Source organism: Fringilla coelebs, assembly GCF_963513975.1.
Source record: "Fringilla coelebs genome assembly, chromosome: 14".
Classification (NCBI taxonomy): Eukaryota; Metazoa; Chordata; class Aves; order Passeriformes; family Fringillidae; genus Fringilla; species Fringilla coelebs.
Genome location: NC_140040.1, coordinates 6,012,489 through 6,039,195, shown reverse-complemented (window position 1 = coordinate 6,039,195; position 26,707 = coordinate 6,012,489). Strand labels below are relative to the sequence as shown.

At 37.0% G+C, this 26,707-nt stretch overlaps 1 protein-coding gene across 1 annotated transcript in view; it reads left to right on the top strand.

The window, feature by feature from the left end:
• WWOX (WW domain containing oxidoreductase) overlaps positions 1–26,707 on the top strand; it is a 461,017-nt gene that overhangs the window by 71,821 nt on the left and 362,489 nt on the right. The window contains exon 6 of the mRNA XM_084214930.1: positions 17,133–17,221. Within this exon, the coding sequence (XP_084071056.1) occupies positions 17,133–17,221 (89 nt within the window). The remainder of the gene's footprint in view (positions 1–17,132; positions 17,222–26,707) is intronic.

Genomic DNA, 26,707 nt, shown 5'->3' with positions numbered 1-26,707 from the left:
AGGAGGTCAAACCCAGCCTTCTTCGTTTGGCAGTTTGATTAATTCATTTCTCCTTCTTGCAGATTGCTGTAAGGGGCTTTTGGCACCTGGTGTTTTCCATGGGACTCTCGTGGCAGTGACTGCTTATGGCAATCTTTTGTGTACCCAAGAATGTTCATCCCATTGAGCTGGAGGTTGTTGAATGGTTCAGATCTGTTCTTTAGTATGAGCACTCACTGGTAGTTCTGAAAAGGAAGTTTTTTGAGAAGAAACCATCCTTAATTCTGCCATGTGTATTGTTATGAGGCAAAGTGCCTGAGCCTGGTGCTGGGGTACAGCACAACTTCCTTCAGGGGGATGATGGTCAGGTCAGAGGAGAGGGAGGGAAAGAAGGGCACAAGAACATAAAGCTGCAGTGAAATTGCTTTTCCCACAAAATCATCTTGATCAGTCCCACAATACCTTCATAAATGCACGCATGTAGCGCTTCAGCATCCTTCAGGTGTTCCCTCCTGCCCCTTCTCATTCTTACCACTTGTGTAGAAAGTTTTCTTTTAAAGAGTAAAGAGCTGTTTCCTGATGGTGATCATAAACCTGAGTGGCTGTGGCCCCATGCAGTGTCTTAAGCCTGTGCTATGAGTACAGTTACATCCATGTTTGGCTCATCCTCAATAGTAATTCACTTCTTTTAAAATATTCAGTTGTTTTCCTGCAAAACCAAAATGCCAGTAGCATTTTCTCAACAGTTTCTTCCGGTTTACATATTTGTGCACTGAGCAGTTTTGCTCTCCAATAGTTGAATGTGTGATGTGGTTTCAATTTTTGACATAAATTCAGTCATTCTATGCAAACTAACATGTCAGTAGAGGAGCAGTAGATGTTAATTTAATATGACATTCTCTTGCCAGCACATGTGACATTAACAATTGTATGATATCCAGGACTTTAATATGTCTGGGTTACCTCAGTTTAAGCTCAAGATACTCATGCAGCTTTTACTTTTGGCTTTGGTAAGGGTAACATTAAAATTGGGTTTTCTTACTTTCTCATGAAGTCTTTGCAACAGTCATCTAACAGATGTTCAGAAATATTATTATTATTATTATTATTATTATTATTATTATTATTATTATTATTATATTTTAAATGTTTCATCAATAAAAACAGATACTTTGGATTAAATAGATGATAAAATATTTTTATTGTGCTGATGATGACAGAATCATAGAAGGGTTTGGGTTTGGACTTTAGGACCATCTAAAAGGTTAAATATCAAACATTATTCTCATTGCATTTACAATTACAAATCATAAGCACAAAACAATTTTGTGAATTTCCCTTCTTTTTGGTGCTTGTCCATTTGGGGGGAATTTATACATGCACACACATATTTATGTGTATAGATAAACATGTCTCCTACTTATCAAAGTTCTCTCAGAACAGAAAAAGTAAAATTAGATTTTTGTAAGCTGGAGTGATGTGCATGTTCTTATTTTCAATGTGTGGTAAAGTAATCCTTCAATTTTATTTCTTAACAGTATTCTGTAATATAAATAATCTAGTCTTTTCTTCTGCAGACTGTTTAATTCAGACAGGTTGAAGTTGCCTCCAAAGATTGGCGTCAAATTGAGGAAACCATTCATGTAGTAAATAAGATAATTTGTTTCTGCCCAAAAAGATTAAAATATAGATTTTTTTTTTTTTTAGCCCATATGATTTAACACATACAGTTCCTGCATCTCTATGATTCTGAATGCATTTTAAAATTAAGCACTTCTACATGGATTTTTTTTTTCATTTTCTGCAGTGCATTTTAAACTTGAATTTCTGGAATTTTAATTAATATAATCAGTAGACATCTTTACATCTTTCCTAGATATTGATTAGTGTTTATGTAATTTCAAAATGTGATGGGAAACTCATGCTCCTAATGAAAGCAGAAGTTGTAAGAACAAGTAGCAAGTCCTACAATTTGAGTATTGTTGTATAAATAAATGAGGGAAAAATGTGTTCTGTCACCTGTTTTGTGTGTAATTTTTAAAGCCAGGGATATATTTCTCTGTACTTTTTTGTGCAACTAACACAACTTTAGGAATTTATCAGTTCCTGAATATGCAGGTCATTCTCTTCTTACGTGATGCATGTCTTTTGTGCAGAAAACCTATTTCTCCAGACTCTCTGCCCACACAGTTTGTCCATAGATATTAATTTCTGAGTATTTTTTACTCAGGCTTTGACACTTTTATACTAAAAATCTGTGTGAGCAGAAATGAAAACCAGAAAATAACCATAGTGAAAAATCACACTCAGTAGAGCTGAAAGTTGAATCATCTCCTAGAAGATTTCCATGTTAGAAATACTAAACTAATTGTTAAATAAGTACAAACAAGAGATGAAGTTTTTCTGTGACTCACAGATCCAGTGGAAGATGCCAATCTTGGTTTCTCCTTGCCCCCTCCGCCTGTTTGGTGGGATTCACACTGTTCTGGCAAATCCACTTACTCAGATTTTTGCAAAAGAAATATTTCTGAACCAAGTGCCTGAAATCATATCTCTGCTTTTAATTATTCAGATAGTTGGCACTTGATTGTCCTGAAGTCATATAAAAGACTGTAAACACTCTCATTCCTTACAGTATATTACTTTGGTAGTTTTGAGTGACAAAACCATTTAGACACTGTGGCTGTTACCATATCATGGTTTGAAAGGTAAAACAGAACATGATCATCTTTTTAATAGGAACACTGTGTGATTCATAGGTGGTGAATATTTCATGCACTTTGCATTTGCCTTTGTGCAGGAGGGTAAATGGAAAGTAAATCCATGTGTACTTTAGACAGTAAAAAGGCATTACTTTGTTACATCATATAAACATGTAGATTTGATTCTCTCTTTACTCATGCTGTAAAAAGAAAGTTTTAAAGTGTTTAGCCATACCTGAAAATGTAAATGCCCCAGCCTAATGTAATGCTGAAAAAAAATTAAGATAAATGATACTGCATCCTTGCCACAAACTGCAGCTTGTACAAAATTCACTTTAGTTATTATACTGTGAATACGTGTGCTAAACCTCCTCTGTGTATGCACAATTTATGTTGAATGCAACATGAATCATTTTAATAGACCAAGCAAAAAGTCCCCAAAGTCAATTTTCAAATTATGAACCTTGGAACAGAATATAGCAACAATGAACAACAAATAGTTCAGATTTTACGCTGAACTACAAATGAACCATTAAAGGTACAGTATACTCATTCAGAAAAAAACACTTTTTCCTTATCATCACAGTGGCCAAAAAGCATAACAAGAATATTTCTTAAAGGTCAGTTCTAAATTTTCTCTTTTTCTGTACCTTATTAAGAGGCTCATCCATGAGACCTGATGCCGTGAAGATTTTTGCATCTCTTGTGGCACTTGGATGATTCTGGTTGTTCTGGTTAGATTCTGCCTCTGATCTGCCATGTAACCTCGAGAAAGACTGGATTTAATGCTTTAAAATTCGGGAATCCATTCTGATTTACTGCTTTAAAAATGGCCTGGCTTCAGATGGGTCATTTGAATGGAAAACCTTTTCACTACCTGGTTTTAGCTGTTCAGTGTTACCAGGACACAGCAAAAGCAGAGAATAAGGGGAGCACAGGTCTTTTAAAGGTTGATAAGGAATTAAAATTCAGCAGAAAGGAAGAAAAAGTGTAATCTAAAACTTACAAGAGTTAAAAGCATATAAATGGTTTTTCATTGCCTCATCTACTGCATTAATAGCATTTTTCACTGCTGGATACTTTAATTTATGAAATAATTATCTATTTAGTTGCTTGTATGGATGCTGTTGATTTTTTAAAACAAAATTCAGTATTTTTGGAGCCTTTTCTTTTTTTTTTAAACTTGCCTCTGTCCTCCTAAAATTGTCTACTTAATCAAAGTTTTATGAATATAAACCTCTGCTTGTTTTCTTGGCAAATGCTCTTTCATGGGCCTGAGAGAATTAGTGAGTCATGCCTCGAAATGCTCTGTGGAGTCTTGTGCAGTTCAGGGTTCTTTAACTGGTCAAATTTGCTGTTTAGATTGAAGAAGACAGAATGAAGCAAAAAGACTAAAAAACTGTGCTGCATGGTGGCGTGAGAGGGGAGAAAAGGGCTATTTTCAGTTAACTTTTTCAGGCATGTAGTTAGAAGTAGAAATTGACAGTGGTCATGGGCTTTTCCAGATAGAGGTACCTGGGAAAAATAATCCAGCTCTAAAGTTCACAGCCATTGTGTCCTGGTCAGTTCTAAACATGTTCTGTAAGGTACATCATGGCTGTGAAAAATATAACTGGAAACCTTGCAAGAACTGTAGGATTCTGTAAATTATTTAACATAGTCTGTGGAGCACAGCATGGGAACCAGGGGTTTCCCATGAAAACCTGCGTAGTTCTGACTGCTTTTAGCATTTATAAATTGTATAAAACGATTTATAAAATCTATTATAGAAGTTTAGAAGGTTGCTCATTGAAAATTACCTTTCTATAATTTCTAGAGAGTTTGCCTTTGCATTTAGATTGAGTCTTTCTAAGTCACTTTTTGATAATTGCATCATTTAAGATGCTATTTGAAGCATCTCTGAAAACTGCTGTAAGTTTTTGGAAGTTAATATTTCTTGCAGAGCAAAAGGTAAAATTTGTTACAGATTTCCTTGAAAAATTCATTTTTTGGTGTATTTCTAAAAGTTGCAAGCCTACCATTAGAATAAAAAAAAAAAAAAAAAAAAAATCAAGCGGCCACCAGACTTTAAGCAGCCACCATAAATAAGAAACAGATTCCTCAAATGTTGATAATTTTTCCTCCTCCCCTTGGTCCTTGTCTGTAGGTAGTTGAACCTGAAATCCAGAGTATTATCATCTTTATGAAATACTTTTTTCTTATTGCAGGAAAGATAATCCAGTATCCCATGGTCTTGCAGGTCAGAGCATTTTTATTACAATCAGAACAGAATTTTATACAGATGGAGAAAAAGGTTTCCCATCTATTAATCCAGAAATCTCCAAACTCAACTGATTTTATGATGTCAAGGCAAGAAATCGGTTTTGGTGTTTGTGTTTTGACTGCTTGCCTCCCGTTCAGGTTCTGACTGTATGTCAGTGACCCACAGAGGTCTGACCAAGGTAGCTACAATATCCCATTGTGCACTCAGCTAAATTCTAGGAGACAGCCTGAGCATCACAGAATGTGAAATTTATGCTGGTGAAGAGGGAGTATGGATCAGCAACACATTGATTTCAGCCAAGAATCAAATCAGCAGTAAGATCAGAGAAGGAGTGCTGTGGTTTCATCCAGACTCTGATCCACTTCATCATTCTACTCCCCATTGCTTGAGGACCCCTCTGACTGCTGGAGAGGTGAGGAAAGAGATTTACTACAAAAAACAATGACAGAAAAAGTTGAAAATGCTTTTTCTTTTTCCTGTAGATTATGAGATGTAGAAGTTATGAAAATGATGTGTATGTATGGAAAGATCTTATTTATATTCCACAAGAGTAACAGTTGTTCCAATATAATGGCAGCCCCCCTTTATTCCTCAGCATCATGCATTTTCTTCATTTTGTGATATATTATGTGGCTTTTTGGTGTAACTACACATTTAGATCCTATTGAATAGGATTTATGTGTTGCCTTATGGAAAACTTGTTTCATAATTCATTAATTATTTACTATTACTTGACCTTACAGTACATGAAAAAAACCTATCCCATAACTGTAATTTCAATTCTCTCCAGTGTGAAATCAATCACATTCCACATCTTTTATATTATTTAAAATGTGAATCATGAAATTTTCCTGTGGATTTCTCCCAGGTTACTGAGAACTTTCAAACCTGAGTGTGTGGGAAATGTGCAGGCTGTCCCCTGCAGAGCTGGGCCAAGTCCTGGTTGCTTTGCAAACGCTGCAAAACCCTTTGCAGTGGCTGAGCTGCCCCTTCTGGTCAGTGAAACTGGGGCTGGCAGAGACCAGGAGTGTTTTATACAGATCTGCTTCTCAGGGTTTCTGTTTGCTTGGTGTACAAGTGATGTTTAGATAAGGACATAGCTTTTAACTGGTGCCTCCCTGTCCCCAGAACCCAAATTGTGCCAGCAATGACACTGAGCAAGCTTGGTGGGTGCAGTTGGCAGTGCTGGGCAGCTGGGGAATGCTGAGTCCACTTCTGATATTTGTGTCCCCTGCCCTGTGAGAGGAAGGGGATGGGTGCTGTGTTTAAATTAAAGTTCAGGAACATTTGGGGAATGCTGTGGGCAGCAGCCTGGTGCACTCAGGAAAGTGATGGAAGTTCTGTTAGTGATACTGAAATAAATTTTCTGATTTTTTTCACAGTAATTCCTGAAAATACATGAGCAGATAAAAGCAGTAATCAGTTATGCACTTGAGATTTGGAGGGTTTTTTTTTCCCTGAAAATCTGCAAGAGAAGTATTATCAAAACCAAGAATTTTTAAACTATATTTTAAGCAGGAGGTACATTTGTGGAACAAATTACATTTGTACCTCAGTGTGCATGAGCACAGAAGAGTAAGATTTTTGTCCTTGACAACAAATCTTGCCTCTTATTATTAATTGCTCCTCCTTTTGCCTGTATGCCCATAATTTTTGCTCTATGAGACAGTTTATCAACAAAAGATGCTTTTTCTCCATTTTTCTTTCACTAGTTAAATGCCAAATGTTCTAAGTTCTAAAACATGTCCAGATTGCCAGATTGTATCTTATGCAAACCCTGACTATTTTAGAAACATATCTATAATCATATTAAGCAAAAGTCATTCCAGCCATTCATGTATATGTTTTTATGAATCTCAGATGTAATTGACAGTATTTAATTTTACTTAAGTAACAAAGGCTTTCAAGTATAGGTTTTCCTGATACCTGAGCAGAGTTAGGAAAAAATTCAGAGCACATGTAATATTACACAAGGAAATAAAGTTAATTTTCTTGAAATATACAGTAGGTTATATAAATGGACTTCGGGAAAAAATAGTGGAATGAAAAGTCTAATGCTATTTTCCTAAGCCACATTTGCTAAATGCAGACTTTTGCAAGGTCAGCAGTTATCCTGGAGTTGAGGAGAAATGGCTTCAGTGGCTTTAACTTTACCAGTGCCCTTGATGAGGTGCAGAGTTGTCAGTATTCTCGTAAAATTCCTCAGTGATGGCTTCTTCTGTTCTCTTTATTTCCTTAAGTGAACATCTGTCTAATTGTTCACCTCCATTGCTTTAGTGCTTTCCTCATGCTTTCTCTGTTTCCAGACAATAAACTTTATTTTCTTCATAAGAATTCAGTCTACGCAAGGGTATTAGGCAGCTTGTTTGCACCTTTTAATTTCTGGAAGTTTTCCAGAAGGGCTTTTTGCCGTAGTTCCAATGGGTTCATCAGTGAATCATGTAACATAATGCAGCATTGTGTTTGGGTTTTTATCCGTTACCTTCTGTTTATAAACATCTGCTTGGAAATTTTCTTTTTGAAATTTTTTTTTTTAATATGTTTTACATTTTTGCATGTGGCATATGGGTAAGATACACAGTACCTGCTCTTTTTTCAGGTGTTCAGGTAGGTACAGCCAGTATTTACCTTAACATTTGGGAAAAGCCTAAGCTACTTGCTTAAACCCAAAATTTCAAGGTAGAATATGTGCTGATTATTTAGCTGTGTAACAATATCTGTTAAATTAAAAACAATTCAATAATTTAATGGCTACATTACAACTTGACATTAACCCTTATGGTTGCAGGATTGCATTAGAAGGCGTCTAAAAAGTCTCTCTGTCCAGTGGAGGGAGAATTGCTCACAAACTTAGTATGCTGCTTCTCTTGTGTTCAGTTCTTTGTGTTCAGGATTTTTAAGTCCTTTAGAAAAGGGAAAGGCAGTGGGTTTTGGTTTTGAATTTTTTGTTTTTCTCTTATCTGTAAAGTATTTGTATTAATCTCTCGCACCAATTCTTCAGGCAAATATTTAAAGTTGGAAGTAGGTGGTTTTTATGTTTTTCCTGCTGCTTTATTTTCCTTGTTTTTTATGTACAAATACCTGTGCAAATATAATTTTTAAGGCATATTCTTCATCCTTCTGACCATATTGTTCATACACGAGTTGTATTTAGGAAACAAGTGTTTTAGTAAGTTTAATGATGAGAGACAATTATTTTGCATGAGACTATTTTCTGGATTACTTTTATTATCTTGAGATCAAAATTATAACAGAAAATTATTGTATATTTAATAAATGGAAATGTCAAAGCTTTTCATGTTGATGGTGCTTAAAAATGAGACACTTAATTGTGAACTTTTTTGACATTTACACTAAAGCCATTTTAAACTTTCTTAATTATTAGAACAATGGGATGTGGCCTTCTGACCCCTCCTGTCTGGGGCTGCCCCACTGTGCATCTGTAAAATACAGGGTCTGGACTTTGATCTCAGCTTTTCAGGCAACCTTGGAATTACCTTACCTATTTAATGATGTGTTTGGTTTAATGATGTGTTTGGTTTGTGATTCCTGAGATGGGCCACGTTTGCACACAAATTTAATTCCAGCCTTTGAGTTTATGTTGTTTGTGTTTTCTTTGTTGAATTGTATTTCTTTAGAAGGAAAGTAGAGAAAAGCTTCCTCCTTTAGTGATCACAGATCAGGTGGCAGAAGGGCAGGTTTCCATATTCTGGTGCTGATATTTTCCTGTGCATGCAGAAAGGCTTCACATTTTTGTTCAAGTCTATATTGTGTATATTGAGTGTATATCAAGAAGCTGATCCTGCCAACCCTTGTACAAGAAATCTTTACTAATGTGATTCAGTCCTTTTATTTCACTTTCTAAAATTACATACATATCAATGTGACCATTTTCAATGCATCTCTTAGCTTGGAAATGTGAACAGCTGGGGAAACAAAAGAGTTTGTGTATGTGTTTATTTCTTTGAGCATACTCTTCTGTAAGTTATCAATGTTATATTGTTTAAATCTAGGCAATTGTAACCATGAACTGCCAATTAAAATGGCTTAAATAGCTAATTATTCAGTTCTTTCATATCTTTGTCTCATATATTTATTTCTACTTACGTTGAAGCATCCTGACATTATTCACGAGTGCAGAAGTGGTGACTTTTAACCACACTGATATTTTTTTTCCCCTAATATTAACACAGGGGGCAAAGGACCGTACCTGAAACCCCTTGGCAAGCTTTGCCACCCTCCCAAAGAGCTGCAGTGCATTTGTGAGCCTGCAGACGTCACCATCCTGCCAAAGAATTGTGCTGCCCGCGCTGCTGCGGGAGCGCGCGGCTCCAGTCCCAAACTGTTCCACCAGATTTATTCCAATATTCTTGCTTCATCTTCATTTCCACTAAAGGAAAGAGCATGTTTTCCTTTCTAGCTTGTAGGAGCCATGTTCTAAGAGTTGTCTTTAATTATTAGTTATTGTTGTTCCAATACAGATTTATGAACTACTTATTTTGTGTCATTTAACATACCATTTTTAAGCAACATTTTTCAATCTGAACACAGCTTCCAGGAGGGCAAGCTGCCCAGAACATCAGTGATCTCACAGTTATTACTTTGTGTCATATATAATCTTGTTTTTTCCTGCAACAAATAAATCTTTGGGCCTCCCTGCAAAAAACATTTGTGGTTACAGTATAATAAAAATAAACCGTTTGTCGTGACTGCAGCTGACATTTATCAGCCTATTTGTGGGTGCTCTTTCTCTCTCTGTATAATACAGAACATAATTTGTCACTTTGTAAATACATTCCAGCCTAAATCCCTGCCAGCATCTGTTAGTGTTTGAAGGATTAATGCACTGCACAGTGCATGTCTGCACTTTCAGGCAACAACGTAGCTTATGGTTATGGATCATGAGAGAACAGGGAAAAAGGGTTCATTTTGTATTTACTTAAACATTGTTGCCCTTTTGACCATCGTGCTTTTCTCCTCTTGTTTGTTGTCTGGAGTGGAGATGCTGCCTTCCCTTCCCTCTGTGTGAAGTCCTGCTGGAAGTTCTGTACACCACTGTGTGTGGAGCTGTACATGTAGGATAACACCTCTTTAATTTTATGGGTAATTAACAATGGCAATAATGTATTGCAATAGGGATGTTACTGGTTTAGTCCATTTAGAAATTCTCCTTTTTCCCCCAGCTTCTGCCATTTCCAACAAATCCATTACCCTGTTGCCTCCTACATCGCTTCCTTCTCAGCAACCCATAAACTGGGTTTATTTAATCTTAAAAACTTCAAATAGAGGGAGTTTTTAACAGGAAAAAAAGCCTGTAGCTTCTAAATTACCCTGATGCTGTTTGCCTTGTTGCTCCCTTTGAAAATGCATTCTGCTATCACTTGGGGTGGTGCAGAATGAAGGGAATTGAAAGCATCTGAATAGGAGGCTCTCCACAGCTGAGATTCTGTTACGTGTTCCCAGGCTCCCTTGGTCATTCTCTAAACAAGGAGATATGTTTATTAGAGTGGTAAACCATACACATGTTGTTATATATTGCCAAGATTATTTGAGATTCCCCAAGATAAATTTAAATGAGCTTTACAGGAATGGGTGTTTGGAGACAGAAAGAAGAGATCTGTATCCAGGGAAAGAAAAGAAAAAAATCCAGCTAAAAGTATGCTCCCAAGTAATTACCTAGATTTTGTGTGCATTAAGAGCTAAACAAATTCCTATTCCCAAAATTTACAATAGGTTTTTGTTTAAATGCATGTAATTTCTTGTTATTGAAGCAAATGTGTCCTGTGTGCAGTGGAACCATGTGCATCCAGATAAAATCAAGGCATTTGGAGCCTACCAAATTAAGTATTCTGAAATTATGGTCCAGCAGTTTTTGTATATTTTTGTTCTCCCTGGTTATGGAATAAATAATGTAAAAAATATCTTTAGGAGAATGACTTCCTTTGCTCTTTTTAAGCATGATTTAAGATTGCTGGAGCATAGTTTACTTCACTGAAGATATTAATTTCATAAAGAAATGCAGATGTTTTCCCTTTTTTCCTTTATAATTATCTTCAGAAGATATGAAAGGCCAAATTTACAGAGATACTGATCTAAGAGTTAACTAATGTAAAGATTATGAAATAACATTATTGCTTATTGTAGTGGTAAGTGGTATTTATTACAGAAGATTTATTAAAAAAGGATATTAAAATCTGAAAAATGAAGCAACCACAAAGAAATGAATGAATGTATGTGTAGACATTTGCTAATAGAAAGAGATAAAGTTCTAAAACTATTGGGAAATTTAAAATGGTGATTGCATGCTAAGTCAAATATACAAACTGTACCTGGAGACTTGAGTCCCATTTTTGGATTTTAAATTATAGATAAATGAGGTATTTGGATGAAGGAAAAATATTGCTGAGAACAGTGATTTGTTTAAACGTGAGGACCAAATGCCAGGTTGGTCTATGCCATCCTCAGAAGCTGAACTCCTTCCTGTCAGGCCATCTTTATCCCTTTTCCATGTCTCTCACCTTCAGAATTTCAGGCTTTTTGGCTCAGAATTTCAGGCAATTGCAACTTTTAGACATTAATTTGCAGGACAATCCTACAACAGCTTGAGGGCTTCAGGCTTTTCTGAAGAGGCCTCTAAGTTGTAGATGATGCCAGAAAGACAAACACTGTTCTCTGCCAAGCATCCAAAATTCTCCAGAATTCTGGAGAAGGGATGGAGACAAAGAAAACAATGGTACTAATAATTTATTCTTCATGATAAAATGTTGGTCCAAGGCTGATCAGTAATCTGAGCAGTTTGCAGGCTCACCCTGACCCATTAAATCTTGATCTGTGTGCTGTTCTCTTGACTTGGATGAAGGCAACCCCTGCAGGAATTCCATTTTTGTGAGGATCAGAAGATCAAGTTACTTAAGCAGGAAGAACCAGGCTTTAGAAATTAATTTTTGGGAGATGTCACACACAGCATCAGACAATGACAGGATTGAGCAAGAAGAATAATGGAAGAATTTACACCAATAGATTAGAACCGAAATACAGGTAAAAAAACACATCAGAAAATAGTGAAACCAAGTATTGCTAAATAATTTTTTTTCTAATGAAAGAAAGGAAAAGGAAATCCTTTTAATCTCTGATTTACATGAAGAATCAAGTTAGTCTCAGCTGTTTCCTTGTACATCTCATAAATGGGGTAGTAAAGTGGTTACTATTTGGGAAATTGATTTTTGTTGTCTTGCATAAAGTTAGTGGAAATTTGAAAGTACTGCACTGCTGATATGGGGGGGAGGAGGAGGGGGGGAAAGTAGAAAAATTAGTGTAAATATGTTCCACCACAAGATCTTCTAAAGAACTTTATTGATGAATCCCAAAGGTAGCAGAAGAACACATTATCAGAGCATCTTCAAGAGGTGCTGGGTTGCTCTAAAAGCAGGGGATGCATCCATCCCCATCAGCTCCCAGGAGCTGCAGAGCATTCAGAGCACACAACCAGCTGAAGCTGCTATTGCATAAATACAGTTTTGCATGAAGTACCAAATGTTGACTACATTAGGGACAATAATATTTGCAGTCCTAATCCTGAGTGAAAGCCTTTTTCCCCATTAGGTACCTCCATAAATAGTGCTTGGCACTGGCTATTGACTGTCATGAGCCATGTGTCAAATTGTCAGATGTGCTTCTAAAACATCCCCTGCTCCATCCTCAACGTGGAAATATGAGTTTATGTGGGCATTGCTTGTCATATGCTGAGATTTGGTTATTTGTTTACCTATTTTCAGATAATGCCACAGATTTTTTTCATCAGCTTTGATGTAAAACTCTTTTTTTCCCCCCAAGATTTTCTTTCTCAGACAGCCTGTCAGAACTATCTGCATTCCAAGACATTGTCATGAAGATTTTTCTGTATTAAATTAAACCACTTTTTACCAATTGATTGTACTTTCAGTTCCTCAAAGTCAGATATTCCTGGTTTTGTGCCAAGTATTCAGTTTTGACTTAAGGACTTTTAAACATTTAAGGTGTACCCACACTATTTTCTGAGAGTAAAATTATACAGTAAATTATGTAGTGTCCACTCTGGTACATTTTAAGTAGGCCCTCACAAAATGACTTGTACTTACATAAGATACAGAGGCTACAGCATATTTATTAAGACTCTTCAACTCTGTATGAAACTGGAGCAGTCAGAAGTAATGGTGTCTGCTGAAAGATTCTTTATCATATGAATTTACTTTTAGTCATCTATTATTTATTTCAGCTATTTTATATGCCATTATAATAAATATTATGACAGAGAAAGCTTTTATGCTTCAACTTATTGTACTGCTCTTCACTTCCTTGCAATCCTTCAGGAAAATGTAGCTATGCTTTACCTATATTTAACGTAAATCATCACTTACATTTGAATGAAAAATTCACTATGAAAAAAGGCTCCTTCTTCAATACCAAGACACAAATGCACAATCATGTTTACTGCCAAACTACTCTACCATGCAGTGTTCATTTTTAAACAATTTTTAGGCTGTAAAGTGAATGCATTGCATATAGTGAAATAGCTGGCTTTCTGGGGGTTTTCACTTTTGTGTTACTTTCCGGCTCAATAAGCATTTTTCTAGCCTGAGTGCAAAGTATAGCCAATTGCACTTAAGCATTTTTAATATTTTTCCTCCAATAGGGAGAAGCTTACATACAAAACTGAATAAGCTGTTTTCTGGGGCTGTATAGAGTAATGAAACTTACCTGGAAATATTGATGAAAGGCTTTTAGAACTGAGTGTGAAACATGCAATACAAGATAAATTTTTTTCTTTGGACTTTTCAAAGTGTTATTGTGTTGGGTTTAAAAGAGGACTTGTTTGGAACTGGAGATTGGTTTGCCTTTGGCTGTTTCTTCAAAGGCACCACATTGATGCCTGGACATTGTTAGCCTTGAGCTGCTGGTTGGGCTTGATGAAATACAAATTCCCCCATCCCAAACTCAGACCTCTCAGCTGACCTGGACTTCTCAGGGTTCAGCAGAGAGCAGAAGTGTGCCCTCCCCTTGTGCCTGTTCTCCTTTGGCCACTTTGCAGGGCTGGCCTGGCTCTAATCCTGAAGGTTTTTGGATGCAGGGGGGACATTTGTTCATTTCACACAGCTTTTCAATGGCACCACGTAGTTATGAGCCTGTGGTTTAGAAAAGAGCTCTTTAAATTATTCTACACTCATTTCAGTATCTACTTTCTCCTAAAATGATGTAATTGAAAATAAAGTAGTAGAGGGAACATTAATACCTTTTGTCAATTTAATTTTCAAAATTCTGGAGTTTCCTGCCTTGGTGTATTGATTTGATGATGGCAGTTTAGAGATTGTCTCCTGTATTTGGGAAGATGGCAAGTCTCATTTAAGGTTTCACAACATAAAATGAGGCATAATTCAGTACTGAAAACATGTGAAGTGAAATAGTGAGAGACATCAGCATAATACAATTATGACACATTAGATCAGCATTTGCAGCATACCATTACCAATCAGTTCTGACTGCAGAGAACAATTACAGTTAAGATGCCTTTTAGCAAAAATGATTTTTAGTTTTATTTTTTATTAAAACCCCCTATATTCTTGTATACATATCACAGTATGTGACACCTAGGCTTCAGAGAAAGAGGGAAAACATTATAACAGAGGTAATTCTGAGCTAATGTAAGAAAACAAACATAGAACCTTCTACTTGTCATTTATGAAGATATTCTTACATTATTAAGAACATACCTTGCAAGTATATTGCTTTATTCATAGGTTTTTAAAAAGAGGTATTGTGGTATAAGTAACAGTGGGAAAATTTGAATAAAAAAGAATTTATCCTAAAGGTTTAGCATTTCACAGCCTCAAACTGTAGTAGGAATTGGTCTACAGAAAACCTCTGTGGGGTAAGAGGGGCTGGATCCTCAGTTGAGGGGACAATCTGAAACACAAATTTGGGGAAGTTGCCTAAATTCATGGCACATTAAACCAATTTCTTCCCAGTTGTGCTTGGAGAAAACACTCACACCTGGCTTGCTGAGTGCCTTCAGAAGCTGTGTCAGATTCTGAGTGCTTTGGATGTCCCATTCTCCAGTTTTTCCTGTGAGGAAAACAGAGTGAATGCATTTGTCTGTGCTCAGTCTGTGCCTTCTGTGTATGTGAAGGAAATACAGGCTTCAACTGTCAAGGCTTTAAACAGCAAAAGTAGGGAGAAAGTTGAAAAGGTATTATGGTTTTTAAACTTCTGCTTTTTTTTGTTTGCAATATATTAATACCCAAATCAGGCCAATCTGAGTCTTCGTACCTTCTATTTCAGGAAGTATTTTGAAGGCTTTATACTTTCTTTTTTTCTTTTGGACTTGAAGTACAGAAAAGTGCCTCTTCTGTTCCTGGAATCAGTAGCAGAAGCCTAATGTGTGACACCAAGAGGAAGAGCCTTACCTGAGTGATGCTGTATGGACTTGAATCCTTGTCCCCAGGAGGACAGTGGCTGGCAGCTTGTGGTCTAGTCTGTTGAACTACTTGATTATTATGTTTTTTGACCCCGTTATATCCCTGTATTTGTATCATTCTTGTCATTTTACCCTTGGGAGAGACAGGAGAATGTTTCAACTGAGGAAAGCAGAGGCAAAGTAAACCCAGCTGTGCACATGACTTCTGTGGTGAGTAAACAGCTTTGAACTACACAGCTGAGGAGAAATAGTTCTGGAGTTCTATTGCATAATGCAAGGCAGCATCATCTTTCTCAAGTCTCTGACCATCAAACAGAAGAAAATATTTACCCAGTGGGGCAAAATGAATTCCAGAATGATGTGCATCTTGCAGGGGTAAAAAACTCTTTGTAGCAAAGTCTGGTTTAGCATTTTCCGACTCCAGCAATTGATACTTCCTATGGAGACTGAATCTGCTGAAATTTTAGTCGTGTTTATTTTGCTGTCCTGATAAGCCTGGCTGGAATGGGACAAGAGGAATTGGAGTGATGATATCCTGTTTAAACCAAACCTTTAAGGTAGTTGGAGCAGGCAGGATGGGTACTGGCAAAATAGAAAACAGATGTCGGGAGAAAAGTGCCAGATGTAATGAAATGGGGAAATCAGATGGATGACTTGAGCTTGGGAGACAATGGGAGACTCTTCCTGGCTTCCTTCTGAGCTGACTTGTGTGCTGCTGTCCTTTCATCCCTCCAGCAGTGCTCATGGTGTAACCTTGTGATCCCAGGAGATCCCTGGTGCAACCACCAGCTGCTTGGTTCTGTGATGACTTTAGTGCTCTGATGAAATTAGTTACACGTCTTTTGGTTCATTTTGTTCTGAGATTTGGAGTTTCAAAGTATCTGGAAACAGAGATCTTAAAGCTGAAAATCGTGTTTTGGAATACTTTGTCCTCTCCTAGGTGAAAAGTTTACTTTAGGTAAACACAGAATTTCTTTTGAAGACCCAGAATCACAGAATGGTTTGGGTTGGACCTTAAAGCCCATCTGTTCCAACCCCCTGCCATGGGCAGGGACACCTTCCACTATCCCAGGTTGCTCCAAGCCCCATCCAGCCTGGCCTTGGACACTGCCAGGGATGGGGAGTCCACAACTTCTCTGGGCAACCTGTGCCAGGGCCTCCCCACCCTGACAGAGAAGTGCATTTATAATATGTCCTTACTGTAGAAAGCACTGTGTAGACTGATGTGTTATTTTCTGTAGTCATTTAATACTGTCCTTTATATCACCTACTATGAAAAATAGATTTTTTAAAATTAGTATGTGCCAATCTCAAGTTAGCTGTTTTTTATAGAGTATTTACTGGGTTTTTTTCCCTATTGGTATGGTGCCTAAAAAATAGCATGTATTGAGAATAGCACTCTACTCTACTTTTTATTTCATGAGTTACATAAGTTTCACTGTCAAAATCAAAGCAAAAAGATAGCTATTAACCTTAACACTGCCTTGAGTCCATTCACTGCATTTTATAAAGCTGTGCATTACATAGTGTGTGTTTTCAGCAGAATCACCAAATCACAAATGCTGCTTTTGGCACTAAATGTTGTGCTTGTCCATCCCTTTTGATGATTTGTATTCACTCTGGGGTTATAATGTTAAACAAGGGAATCAGACAAGTTTCATAACACATTTACTGTAACGTGATACTGTGAACTGAACTTGCTGTTATTTATCCTTTTTTATATTTTCTCTTGTTCCAGCACAAAGCCAAGGTAGAGGCAATGACCTTAGACCTTGCTTCTCTTCAGAGTGTGCAGCACTTTGCTGAAGCATTCAAATCCAAGAATCTGTAAGTACTCAGAAAATTAGATGTAATAATTTCTTGTTATTTTACTGTCTTTATCAGCTGAGCACAGTTGGCAGGATCACCATAGTTGGATGGATCACCAACTGCAGTGAGTGAATAATCTTTTCACAGGAATTTTTTTCAATGTAAATTAAAGATCATTTGTTTTCATACAAAAAAAAAAATCACAGATCTCCTATTATTTGATGTGCAGCCCCACTTTTAAAGGGCTTTTTTCACCCTGTGGCTGTTGAAAGACTAAAGCTGAATTGCATAAAGACATCTCAGGCAACTGTTAACAGTTTTGCAGTGGTTTGGCAGAGGTTAGGGATGAACAATTAGTGCACTGCTTGTCTTATTTGTTTTCTAACCTTCTCTCTCCCCTTTTCATTTTTAAAGCTTTAAAAAATACAGCCCTATGAGCCAGACAGCTCCATTTTCCAGAACTGTATGTGGAATAGTCCCTAACAAAAAAAAAGAAAAAAAAAGGGGAGAGGTTGTGATAATGACATAACTTAACAATAGACAAATTTATATGGAGATAACCAGGTTAGATTCCAAGTGGTTCCTTTAATTTAGCTTGAACAGAGCAATGAACAGCTGAACTGAAGAAATTATTTGAAGGCTTTTAAGTTCCAAGTCTCGACAATAAATTCCACACTTTGTGCTTTTATCCACAGTTTGACCCATTGATTGTTGTGAGTATTCAAACTTAGCTATTTTCTGCAAGTATTTCTGTAACTGATATGCATCTTACTGTTCTTCTCCAGAGAATATGACCTCTTAGCTTTGAAAATACATTGTCTTAGAGAAAATATATAACAAAGAGTGTTTTTTTCACTTTTGAAACTCTGCCAAAGCTAAATCTCACATGAATAGACAGATGACATTTTAGTACTTATAGGTCTTTTAGATTCAAAGAATTGTCAAAACTGACTTCTAACAGAATTTCTCTACTGCCAAAATCCTTAGTATCAATATTTTCTTATCATGTCATCTTCATATATTAAAATTTCTTGAAAGACAAATCCTTGCAGTATTTATGCTGCTTTAGTACTAACTTGGTTTTGTGGTGTGAGAGCAGTAAGTGTTTTAATTTAGAATCTTCATGCTTTTAATATGCTACATTTATTTAAATGTGTGGTTCAGTGGAAAGTCAAACCCACCCTTTTTATTTTCCAAACGAAATTTTGTTTTCCAAATGAAACTATCATTTGAGTTCTGAGCTGCCCAGATCTTGGTTTCTGGGAAAAACTACAATACTTCTAAAATGTCAAGGAGAAATTTTGTATGAGCACACACATTTTAATAAAGACCTGTATTTTATTTCTCACAGCATTTTATGTGAAGAGGCCTTTAGTATTCAGTGGTGAACATCTTAAACTTCTCTGTACAAGCAGTTATATTCTCTGTGTAGTTTCTCCAGTGCACTGTTGGTTTCTGGGACACTGGTATTTTCCAGAACCTATTGGTCTTGGTGACACATGACCTAATAACTGAAAATGTCTAAAACAGGTAATAGCTAGACATGCATTCTGAAATTCTGCTTTTCTGGCACACTTTGTGGCTCTAGGTGCTATTTTTTGTCAGCAGATATAAGGGTGTGCTCATAGTCACATCACAGCCTGGGACCCTGTTCTTCCCTGGTTGACAGCAACTGGAAAATAGGCTTGAAGAGCAGATCTGCTCCTGCATGAGAAAACTAAAATGGAACAACCTCAGAAAAAGGCTCACTAGATTTTATTGAGTTGAAACTTTTTGCAGCTGGTGAGGCTGGGATGTTTGTATTGCAGAGAGCAGAGGGGAAATTGCTGAAACTGTGAATCTCTTGCCTTAACCAAATAAGTTGTAGAGAAAAAAAAAAGCCTTCTTGAATGTGCTTGGGAATCTGAGAGATTGTGGAAACCATGTGAAGAATGAAGAAATGTCAGCCTCTGCTCAGCAGGAATTTAACAGGGCTGGTTGCATACAGAAAACAAATGATGCAACAGAGGGGCCTTGAGAAAAGCATAAATAATAAACAGGAGGAAATAGTTACTCTGAAAAGAAATATTTAATATGAATTGGAATAGTACTTTAAAGGCTAAGGCTAAGAAGCCTTCCCTGTTTGAAAGTAAAAGTCAGATGATTCATCTATAAATTATCATACTTCTGAGATTTGGTAGAAATCTTTTATTCCTACATGGATTTGTTAGGTGTTTCAGACTTGTCCACAGATAAAATCTGAGCTCTGAATCTATAAACACTGGTAAATTATGCCATATTCCTATAAATATATTCTAGAAAATCCTTCCTCCTCTCAGAAAAAAAGCATTATCTATACTCTTGAGTTGATACAGCTGTTTCTCTTTCTGAGACTTTTTCATCCACGCAGAAGGGTTTTGCTGATTATTTTAGATCCTGCAGTTCTGTGATTGGAGCACTCAAACTCTCTCTAGGAGCAGGACAGTGCCCTCCAGTTTTTTCTGGTCTCACATTTCGAAGGATTCGGTGGGCAAAATAAGGTAAAAACCTAAATTAGTTGGATCTCCCAAAGTCAGCTTAGGGAGAAGACAGAATAAAATATTTAATATTTAATATTTAATATCACAACCTGAACACAGTGTGACTAACACATAAAATGGATGTCCAATGAAAAATAGTCCTCAAGGATTTCTAGCAAAACATTTTTTTGAGAAAGCCAGCTGTCTTTTAGTATTTAGTGTTTCTGGCTTGTTTTCTGCAGAGACTGGAGATTTCCCCACTGGAGATTTCCACCAGGAGTGAATGAACTCCATCTTCCTTCCTTGTCAAGACAGTGCTGACGCTAGGATGAGAATAACAAGAGATCTCAGTGCACCTAAATGGCTGGATTTGTTCAAGTTGCTCCTTTATATGTATCAAGTCTTTCCCCTCTGCTGGTTTCCAGCTCAGGCAGTTCATTGAATGTCTCTGTTCTGGAAAGTCAAATAAATGATCTGTTTATAATAATGTTCTGGGCTGGGATGGATTTGGCATGAGCTGATTTCTGTGCAGCTGGCAGAGGCAGACCAACCAATCTTTCATATTAGTGTTTTGGAACTAAGAAACACAGAATTGAATCTGCTATGCATTGAGTGGGCATGATGTGAGGAATTGTGGTTGGTGTTCATCCCCCTTACAAAATGACAGCCCTCCTGTGATTGCATAGAACAAAGCATTGGGATTAGTCAGGGTCAGTGCTGGATGGCTCCGGGTCTGTGGAATTGGTGTTTGTGCAGGAGTGCAGACTTGTGGATGTGGCACCTTGGTTTTTATTTCTCAGTTTGATCATCCCATACTTGGCTGAAACCTGCATGCTTTAACTGAGGGACAGCACTGATGTTTCAGTTCTAACACTCCCAGGATAGGACCTGTGCCAGTATTTTCATCCATGGTGTCCTGGCATGTGCCCAGACCTCATCGTAAGAACAATTCCATGATCAAAACAGCAGGCAGGAGTGAGCAGTAAAGGTATAGATGAAATTTTATGTGCATTTGTACTTTTCAGTGGTGCATGGTGCCACTTGGTTTGAGTTAAAGCTATCTTCTGCCAAACAGTAAAGCTTTAATTTAATGTTCTCAGTGTTTGAGAGAAAAAAGCTGAAGTCATCCTGAAAAATCTTGAATTTCTCCGAAGACACGAAACAATGTTTGCCAATAGCTACTGCTTAGAATTTTCTGAATTGTTAGGAGCAATTCACAATTATGCAGGACTTCCAGATGTAGATCTTTACTGCAGTTCCTTTCCTAGACTTTAAAACAAGATTTTTTCTTTTTGTGGTAAGAATTGGCATATGCTAACAGTTTATTCACTAATGATGTGTGTAGAAATATGGAAAAGACAGCAGTTATGAATTATGGTTCTCCATTTGGAAGTTTAGTCTCTTCTTATTTTCCTAACCAGACCCAAAATGGAGTGGGCCAGGTTTTCAGCTGGCCTCCCTAGCTGAGGCCCCAAATTCTGTAGCTGCATTCATTTTTCATGCTGCAGGTAGAAGTGTGCTGAAACCTTGCAGGTGCAATTAAGATTTTGGAGCCTGATGAAAAGTCAATCCAGAGTATGATTTTTCTGCATTTCCATATATTATAACTGACATAATACAGGTTATTTTTTTAAATTTCCAATTGAATGGCAATTGAATCATAGATACTGTGTGTTAAATCCTGTGCATACCTGAAAATACATAAAATGGGATCTGCTTAGCAAATTGTTACAAATATAACTTAAAAGGTCTGGAAAAAATGAATATATGATTCAGATGAATTATCAGTGATGCCATTATGCCAATATGTTTAAAGGTTGTGTAGTCAATGTGTCTCTATGAGACATGATTGTTGCCACTGCTTATTGTCTTTCCAAGCCTGAACATATTTTATATCATTGTACAACTCTGTTTACTCTTTGCCATTAATAGAATTACTTTCTGTGAATTAAAACTGGTGACAGTTGAGATGTTACATTTGTTTTCTCAGCTTAGAGTATGGTTGGCATCCTGGCAGTGCCAAACTTCTGGACAATATTTTGCATTTTGAGATATCAAAAAATACCCATATTGAGTTAAGAAACATGCATAGTTCAGGAGTTACTGTTGCAGACAGCACATATCTTAAATTTAAATAAGATCAAAGGCTGACTACATTTGGAACATACATAATAATATTAGGGTAAAACTTTTTTTTTCTCTTTGTGGTGATGCTGTGCCTTATTAAAGCCTAGGCATTGGTTTTCTGCATAAATAGTTTTTCTTTCTCTCCTTTCTTCTGGTTTTAAGCTCTTGTACACAATTACCCCTTTGTGGTAGCATGTGTCAAGTCATGTGGATCCAAAAACTATTTCCAGTACTTTATAAATGAAAGATTAAAAATCTCAGAATCTTAAATCCTTCCCCCTTTTCCTGGAGGCAGAGATCCTGATGTTTTCATCAGATCACCTTTCCTTTCATCTGCTCTATCGTGAAAATACCTTTTGCCTCAGAATATTTAATTTATTTTTTAAAGTAAAGTTCACATTACTTCACCATAACTTTACACACAGTTGCATCTACAAAAAATGATGCAGTACCTTTACACATTACTAACAAAAGGTTTTTGTTTGGTGTTTGTTGCATAGCTTTCTGACTATAATGTGGTGTCCAAAATTTCCAAACCTGCCACTTGTCTTTGGACACTTTGCACTCACTTCACTCTGCCCTAATGAAGAAACCTTGAAAACCCCCCAGGGACTTTCTTCTCCCTGGTTGTTCTGGTGCCCATTTTCAGCCATGTCTGTGCCTAAATCCGGGGTGAGTCTAAGATGGCTTGGGGCTCTGTTTTCCTAAAAAATTTCCAGAAGATGCACCAGCTGTGAAAGCTGTTTTGAGCATCTAAATAAGTAAAAGATGTATGATTAACATGATTAATAGGTGATTAAAACATATTCTGTCACAAATATACCAAGGATCTTTGATCATTATGGATTAATGAGTTTTGAGAAGCTCTGTGTGTTTAATTGATGCTGCCTTCTAAAAATTCTGAATTATAAGGCCAGAGTATTTAATTACATATACATTAAAATATATTTAGTCTCTTTAGTTAAATGCTTTCTAGGGGAGATAATCAAAACACAGAAGGCAGAGTCTTCTGCTGCTTGGGTAGGGAATCCTCACTGCTGGCCTGAGACTGGCCATGGATCTTAGAATCCAAAAATTTGTGTAATAGACTGAAAAGGCTGTATTTCTTTATTAGCTGTTCCCCAAAATCCCAGAGGATGTCAGAGTACATTAATTTCCATCACAGCATGGAATCTTTCAGGTCTGAATGGCAGCACACAGCTGCTGTAGGGCTGTGTGTGAATTCTGTTACAGCTCTATAATCTCTGGGCAAAAAGGGGAAAGGAAGGAGTCATTGGCAAGTGAAATGCTCAAAATCCATGAGGTGTTTTATTCTTTAAATGATCAACCATGGTCCCAAAAACATTTTCCAAGAGTAGCTATTTTCAAGTGAAAATATTACAAATGCTTAATAAAAGTAGTAATTTCCTTTTTTTTTTTGGTGGGTTGTTGCTTTCTTTTTCTAACAAGTCCTAATAGTGTGCAAACTAAATTTGTATATTTAGAAGTATATGCAGAAACAAAAAATCATTCTGTGGTTATTACAAAAATGAATATTTCTTTAGGTCTGGCTTATGCTTTTTTTGTGACTACATATGAATGTGTGTAAATAATGATTTTCTGACAGAGTTTGAAAAAATGCACTTTGAAGCAGCAAGTGTCCTTAGGTGGGCTGCTGAATGAAAATTACCAGATTCTGGATATTTTCATTGCTGTTGTCTCTTATTAATTTCTGAAGGTGCAGGATGATGTGGGGTTACTTTGGTAGTTGTCCCCTCACCGTATATGTAAGAAAAAATAATAAAGGGAAAACCATGACTGATGTTTTCTGTTTAGTTCCAAATCAGTTGAGACCTCTGTCCCTTCTCCAAACATTTATGAAATTCTACACTGGAGCTTCTAGAGAGGTAATGAGTAATGATTGAGGGATGGTTGACCTCTATGCAGTATGCAGATGATGTATTAGGAAGGCACAGGAGCAGCTGCTCGTGGTAATTCCCATGGATGTGTTATGAAGGAAGAATCAGAACAGCTTCAGTCCACTCCCATTAATCTCTTAGAAATGGGGCAAAAGTGTTTGCTGATCAACAGTGTCAAATCCTGGGAAGAAATCCACTAGGATGAATTGCAGAGAATTTTCCTTGCTCCTAGCAGGAGGTCATCCATCAGGGCTTTAAGTCCTGTGTTAGAGGCTTGCCTTAAAAAGAAGCCTGTCTGACAAGGATCCACATTTCTGTCAGCTGGCAGTGGGCAATAAGGGCATTTTTGTTGACCTTTCAGCCAATATTTTTATTAAAAAGGGAAGTTAGACATTAAGCATTTTGTATCTGAAAGTTATTGAGTTAAGCAGTGCTTTTTTTTTTTCCTTTTACATTAAACCAGTAAACATTTAAACATTTTTGTTTCAGTTTAAATTATACGTGGTTCTGAGTTTTCCTGCTGCTATCTGAGCCCTGACTTAGTGATTTTCTTGTTGCTTGGTTTCCTGTCAGTACTGTTTGTAAAACTGAGGGGGATTTCTGGGGAAGGTTGTTTAATTTACCCATTTTCTGGAGAGCCATAAGCCTCCCTTGCCTGTTGGATATTCCCTTTGTGTATGGAGGCATTCCCTCACGGGAAGAAGCACAACTTTCTGACTTTCAGAGAAAGCAGCCTGGGTGTTCAGGGTTATGGGGTGGAAAAGTTTGGTGGGCTGTGACTTTGCTTCTTTGTGGAAGAGAAGTCACAGCTCTGCCTCCTTTACTGGCCGTGACAGAGGTCTACAGTTGCTTATGGGACTTTGGGGATATGGTGAGGCCTTTTCTGTTGAATTTCTGTGTAATTCCAAACAGTGTGAACTTTTCAAATCACTTGAGAAGTGCCCCAGATGGTGTGACATTCTGCTTCATGGGAAGATTTGAAAGTATTCCCTGTGCATAGTCTCTGGTTAACTATTTCATTGCGTTTGAAATGGGAGAACACCAAAGCCAAGAACTCTGTTGACATTTTGGTGGTGTTTGTTTAACCTCCTAGTGCACAGGCTACATTTGTTGGAAAATATTATTCTTACCTTTGCAAATCATCAGTAATTAATTCCCTTGGAAATATCTACTGCTGCACACAGCCAGCTTGGGAGGCTGCTGACAGATCACAGTTTTACTTCAGGTGCTAACAAATTGATTATTAAATTCCATAACTAACTGATTTATAGCAACAATTTAATTTCTGTATCTCTCTAATGTATTCACTCACTGTGTTTTCAAAGAGTGCAGAGGAGTTGGATTGCTTAGTTGCTTCTAATGGTGAATTGTGCCCAGCATGTGAGATCTGAATGACTTCCCCAGCGCAAAGGTTAGTGAGGTATCACAGGCTTTGTGAAGTGCACAGAATATTAGCTGCATTTCAGCTCAGGTATTCACATTTAAGATTGTCCTGGCTGATTCTACATGCCTTTAAAGTTTCACTGAGTTGTAGGTACACTCAGCAGCACGGTGAGGGTTTTCTGGGATTGCTGGGTGCCCTGCAGTTGGAGCAGGGTGTTCCTGAGTCTCAAGAAGCAGTGACTACCTGGAATAATGGAGCAGATCAGGTTCAGCTCCCAGTGCCCCCTAAATGGCACTGGTGGCCCACGTTAGCTCCCTTGGAGGGGTGTAAGTCACTGCCTGAAGACATTTTAAGGGGACACAGAGGCAAATTTTCGTAGCACTCTGCAGGGTCCTAGCTGTAGCCTTTCCAAAAATATCTCATGGGAGTCATGGTTAGAGGGAGCACTTGGTCATGTCAATACCAGGAGTAAACACTATGGAAAATTTCCTTTGCTGCTGACATCCTTTGTTGGCCTTAGCCGTGCCTTTGATGTAGAATTACAAACTATTTTAAACCGAGGGGGGATTTTTTTTTTTTTCCTTGGGCTCAGGAAGAAGCCTCGTGCAGATTGCAGCAATGTTTTTAATGATCTTGTGAAATCAAGGTCATAGTTCTGCTATCACTTGAAAATGCTCCTGTCATAAAGCAAAGCTGCAGTGCCAGATGTGTGCTGTGAATTGTCACGTATCTTAAAAATTTTGTCCCTGCATAATGATACGTTCAGTGACACAGAGCTGTGCACCACTGAGATTAGAATCTGTCATCTGTGGCTGAAATTCATAACTGCACAGTGCCTGTTACCCAGGTAATCTCATTCATTTCCTGGTGTGCAAATGGCTGGGTCACAAAAACTTAGATGACAATTTTCAGTAATTGGACCTTTGTTAGCAGTCTGACGAGAGACACCGATAGTTTAATGGACGTGGATCCGAACCTGAGAGGGGCTTTTTTCTGAGCTGAAATGAAGCACAACATCACTGTCTGTTCATACAAACCTTTAGGTTTCTTTTCTGCGGAGTTATCTGGGAAAAAATTCCTTTTTTATTTAGCATTTAAAACCACTAGTACTAATTAAAAATAAAGGGAATCTGATATGAAATTCTAAAAGGGAATCTGATATGAAATTTTCACTATGATAACTGTTTAAAATGTTTTTGTATTTATTTTTCTACTTCTTCGCAGATTTTTTATAATAAAATATTGTAAATAATGTTAGTTTTACAGTCTTTAAAATGAGAATTACTTTTACTTGGAAAAAAATGAGAAATGGACTGAAAAATACAAATCTCATAAACTGGACTGAAGCATAATTTTATTTCTTTTATAAAATCCAATTAAATGACCTAAAATTAAAAAATGACTACATTTTATCATTTTATAGTTCTAGAATCTTCTTTTTAATTAATTGAGCTGACAGATTTAGGTCTAGAGTGTGTATTTCCCTTCTGGTAGTTATTGTGTGATTACTAATCATGAAGGATTTACAGTTTGGATAGGTAGAATATGTGAATCCTTTCTGTCTGTGATTTTTTTACTTCCCAGTACACATAAAAAT